Below are 4,430 nucleotides of genomic sequence, written 5' to 3'. Positions count from 1 at the left end.
TCCTTGGTTCTTCAGCCCTCTCCCTTAAAGACACAGTCTCATACTTCATGCTTCAGACACCCAGCTTCACCGTCCAGATGGGCAGGGCTGGTCTTGCACATCTACCAACCCCTTCCCCTGCATCCTCTGGGCAGTGAAGGAGAAAGAAGGAGGAGAAGAGATAGTCAAACAAGGGACTGAAGCGATAGCACAATGGGTAGGGTGTTTGCCTTGTACCTGACCTATCCAGGTTCAATCCCTGGCATCCCATATATATGATCCCCTGAGCCTGCCAGGAATAATTCTTTTGTTGTTGTTGTGTTGTTTTGGCCACACGCGGTAACACCGAGGGGTTACTCCTGGCTATGTGCTCAGAAATTCCTCCTGGCTTGGGGGCCATATGGGATGCTGGGGATCGAACCTAAGTCCATCCTGGGTCAGCCGCATGCTAGGCAAATGCTCTACCGCTGTGCTATAGCTCCAGCCCCAGGAATAATTCTTGAACACAGAACCAGGAGTAACCCCTGGTTACTGCAAGGTGTGGCCCTAAAAGAAAAGAAACAGATAAAGAAAGCCAGGCTTGGGCATAAGTGAAAAGGACAGGAAAGCACCCCCAGATGACTGTTCTCTGGGAGAGGAGACCCCAAGAGAAAGTATGGCCGAGGAGTGTGTGACTGTGACATTCATCTGGTCCAAAGGCTCAGGAGCCCAAACCGGAAAGGCTGCGGAGACAGCTTGGGAGGTGCGAGTGGGAAGCGGTGCCTGGCCTGGTGAGTCAAACGAGCCCACATGTCTTCTGGAGCCGGCTGGGAGGAAGAAGGGGGGTCAGTTACACCCCAAACTCATGGACCTGCATGCTATTTCCTCCTGCACGACAGAGGGTCTCTGAGCCCCTGCTACAGCCAGAAAGACCCTCCCCTCTGCCCTCCCTCTGCCCCTCAACCACCCCTCTGCCCTTCGCCCTCTGCCCTCTGCCCTGCAGGCCCCTCTTCTTCCCTCCTCTCCCCAATTTCTTACTGGGGGCACTGGCAGGTCTTCCTCTCACTAAGGAGTCTCTTAATCTGAGACATCCGCTGTGTCTGGCGCTGTCCAGGAAGAAGGAGGAGAGTCGTGAGGACCCCAGGCCTCTGGAAGGGAGGTGCCCCTCGGAGGGGGCTGGGGGGGACGCTGGGAGGGGAGAAGTGGTGACAGTGGCTGAGGTTGTTTCACAGGGAGGCCTCTGGGGAGCAGACTGGCAGTTGGCTCAGAAGCAAAACCCACACCCAGGAAGCCTAGGGACTGTACAGGTGGGCCTTTAGGGGGGACTCCTGAGGGCAGGGTGAGGGGTTTACTTACCCTGCGGTGCCGGACAGAGCAGAAAATGCAGAAGCCAATGAGAAGCAGGAAGCCCAGGCCACTGCCCACCAGCATCGTGGTCATGAACATAGATATCTTTGTGCCTTTAGGAGAGACTGGCAGGGAGAGGGGGTTCAGCTCACCTCAGGCAGTCTGGAGGGGACTGAGGAGACTTCACTGCCCCACTGCGCCCTTATACTTGGGCCTGCTCCTGGAGCTGAGGGAGCAGGGATAGGCCCCAGAAAGAAACCTTCAAAGAGTTTTCTAGAGCTACCCTTCAGGAAGCCAACCTAGGTTTCATCCCAGGAGCCCCATATGGTTCCTTAAGCACCGCCAGGAGTGATCCCTGAGTGCAGAGTCAGGAGTAAGCCCTGAGCACAGCTAGGTGTGGCCCCCAACCGAAACAAATCCAAAGGATGGAGACCATAAGGCATTGGTAAGAACCACCCAGGCCACATGTATGTATGTGTGTGTGTGCATGCAAGGCAAACACCCTACCTCTTATGCCACTGCTCCAGCCCCTTCTGGCTCTAAACTCAAAAATTACTCCTGACAGGCTCAGGGGATCATATTGGATGCCAGGAGATCAAACCCTACCTGCTGTGTTATCACTCTGGTCCCCAGGCTTGTTTTATTTTTTTTTTTTGGGGGGGGGGCGGGTGTCACAACCCACAATGCTCAAGAATTATTCCTGGCTCTGTGTTCAGGATCACTCCTGGCAGGCTCATAGAACAATATGTGATGCCCAGAATGGGACCATGGTTGGCTGCATGCAAAGCAAACACCCTACTTGCTATGTTATCGCTCCGGCCCCTCTCCTGGGATTTGGAGAGGAGCTAGAGATGGAGGCCTGGGTCAGTAGTCTGCAATTTGGGTCTGTTCACCTCCAGGCAGAGAAAAGAATCACCCCATGTCCCCCTCCTGTCCTCCACCCACATGTGTCCAGGCAGCAAATTCACCATCAGACCCTGTCCCCAACCCCACACAGGAACCGGGAGGCTTCACTCTGCCTGGTCTCACAAAGGTCCCCCAAGCTGGGAGATGGATGCTGAAGGAGAGGCCAGGGACCCAGATGTCCACTCACCCTCCACCTTTGATGTCAGCAGGAGCTGGGTCTGGTCCCTTAGCTCACACTGCCAGGTCCCCGCCTCAGGGTCCTGCACTTCCACCAGCCTCTGCTGCTTCAAGCCCGACACCTTCGTCTGGTTCCTCCATAGCAGGCTCAACACCAGAGAATCAGAGATTGGTCCCTTCACTTCACAGGTCATATTGTGCTGGGACTGAGTCACTGTAGAAATGCAGGAACCAAAGGCTGGGAGCCGGGACCTTGGGGTACCCCCACATTGACAAAGACGAAGGAAGTTTATTTTGCTTTGGTTTTTGGGTTGCACCCTGTGATGCTCAGTGGTTACTCCTGGCTCTGCACTCAGGAATCACTCCTGGTGCTTTTGGAAACCATATGGAGTGCTAGAGATTGAATCTGGGTCAGTTGCATGCAACTGTATTATTGCCTATGACTGTAATGCGTACTGTATTATCTCTCCAGCCCCAAAAGGAGATTTTTATTTGTTTTAGTTTATGTTGGATTTGGGAGCCATATTTGATGGTGCTCAGGAGTTCTGGCTCAAGAATTCCTCCTGGCAGGGCACAGGGGCCCCACCCTCGGCTGTTTGTGAGTTCTAGTCTCAGTTCAAACCCAGCACTCCCACCTTGCCCCAAACCAGAGGGGTCCTGCTTAGCACTTGAGAACCTGGACAGTCACCCCTGGGCAGGGGGTTGATTGATTTGCCTTGTCGGGGAGCCCCAGTGAGTCGCACCCCACTCAGAAGCCCCAAGCTCCTCACCTCTCATCACCACCAGCTTCACTTCCCGACTTAGCACCACTTGGGGGAGACGCAGGCTGAGGTTCCCCGTACCCGCAAAGGGGGCTAAAGCTTGGGGCAGGGTGAAGTTCAGAGGAAGTGACTCCTTCAGAGTGATCTTGGGCCCGTGGGGTTTTCCTTGAAGAGACACCTTCTTTTTCTTCACGGAGAAGGAGACCCAGGGCTGGGGCGAGTTGGTCCCCATGCTCTGCCATCTTAGCTCCCCATTCAGATCTTCAACTTCAAAGTTCAAGGGGAAGGAGAAGAATGCCTGCTTCCCTTCTAAGGCATACACTGTGCGAGGACCCCTCTTGAAACCTGCAGAGGGAAGGCAGAGAGCCTGTCAGGAGCTGGGAGGTCGGGGTGTATTGGGTGAGGGAGGTACAGAGAAAAGAGGTGAGGGTGGGAAGCCGAGAAGCATATGCCTGGCATGCGTGAGGCCTGGAGTTTGTTTCTGTTTTGGGGTTACTCCTGGCTCTGCACTCTAGGATCCCTCTTGGTGGTGTTTGGGGAAACCATATGGGATGCCTGGAATGGAACCTGTGTCAGTGGCCTGGAGGCAATACGCCTTACCTGCAAGACTATCTCTCTTACCCTCTGGAGTTTATTTCTTTTGACAGTTTTTGTTTTGTTCTTTGGGGACACAGCCCATAGGAGTGATTGAGGAGTTACTCCTGAATTAAGGAACAGAGATCACTCAACGGGGTGCTCAAAGGATAACTAGGGGTTCAAACCTGAGTCCACTGTGGTGATGGAACTGAATCAGACCCTGGGACCAGGATACCAGCAAGGCCAGCTTCTAGGCTCCCACTGTCTCGGCTTCTTCCTCAGGACTGGAATTTTATTCCAGCTGTGTTGGCAGGTGGAATCACCCCCTGAAGAAGCCAATTTAACAACTCCAGGCCAGTGGGGAATGGGCAATAAAGAAAAGGGACACTCTGGCCAGAGTGACAGCACAGAGGGGAGGGCACTTGCCTTGTGTGTGAACAACCCAGGTTCAAGTCCCCAGCACCCCATATGGTTCTCTTAGCATCTCCAGGAATGCTCCCTGAGTGCAGGGCCAGGAAATAAGCCCTGAGCACCACAGGGTGGGGCAAAAAAAAAAAAAAAAAAAGAAAAGCAAGAAAAGAGACTCAGGATCAGAGTGGTGGCAGAGTGGTAGGGCATTTGCCTTCCATGCTGCTGACCTAGGATGGACCACAGTTCGATCCTGGCAAACCATATGGTCTCCCAAGCCAGTACTGTTTTCTGAGT

General features: G+C 53.9%; 1 protein-coding gene across 1 annotated transcript in view; it reads right to left on the bottom strand.

Moving 5' to 3' along the window:
• Positions 1–621: 621 nt before the first annotated feature.
• Positions 622–4,430, bottom strand: part of CD4 (CD4 molecule) — an 18,699-nt gene continuing 14,890 nt past the window's right edge. Inside the window, exons 5-9 of the mRNA XM_049772496.1 lie at positions 3,159–3,494; positions 2,399–2,602; positions 1,315–1,430; positions 997–1,064; positions 622–785 (exon numbers count right to left, since the gene is read on the bottom strand). Coding sequence (XP_049628453.1) covers positions 755–785; positions 997–1,064; positions 1,315–1,430; positions 2,399–2,602; positions 3,159–3,494 — 755 coding nt within the window. The 3' untranslated portion in view covers positions 622–754. The remainder of the gene's footprint in view (positions 786–996; positions 1,065–1,314; positions 1,431–2,398; positions 2,603–3,158; positions 3,495–4,430) is intronic.

The sequence above is a fragment of the Suncus etruscus genome, chromosome 4 (assembly GCF_024139225.1).
Source record: "Suncus etruscus isolate mSunEtr1 chromosome 4, mSunEtr1.pri.cur, whole genome shotgun sequence".
NCBI classification, from domain to species: Eukaryota; Metazoa; Chordata; class Mammalia; order Eulipotyphla; family Soricidae; genus Suncus; species Suncus etruscus.
The sequence above is the reverse complement of the archived record's forward strand: the minus strand, read 5'-3'. Positions and strand labels throughout refer to the sequence as shown.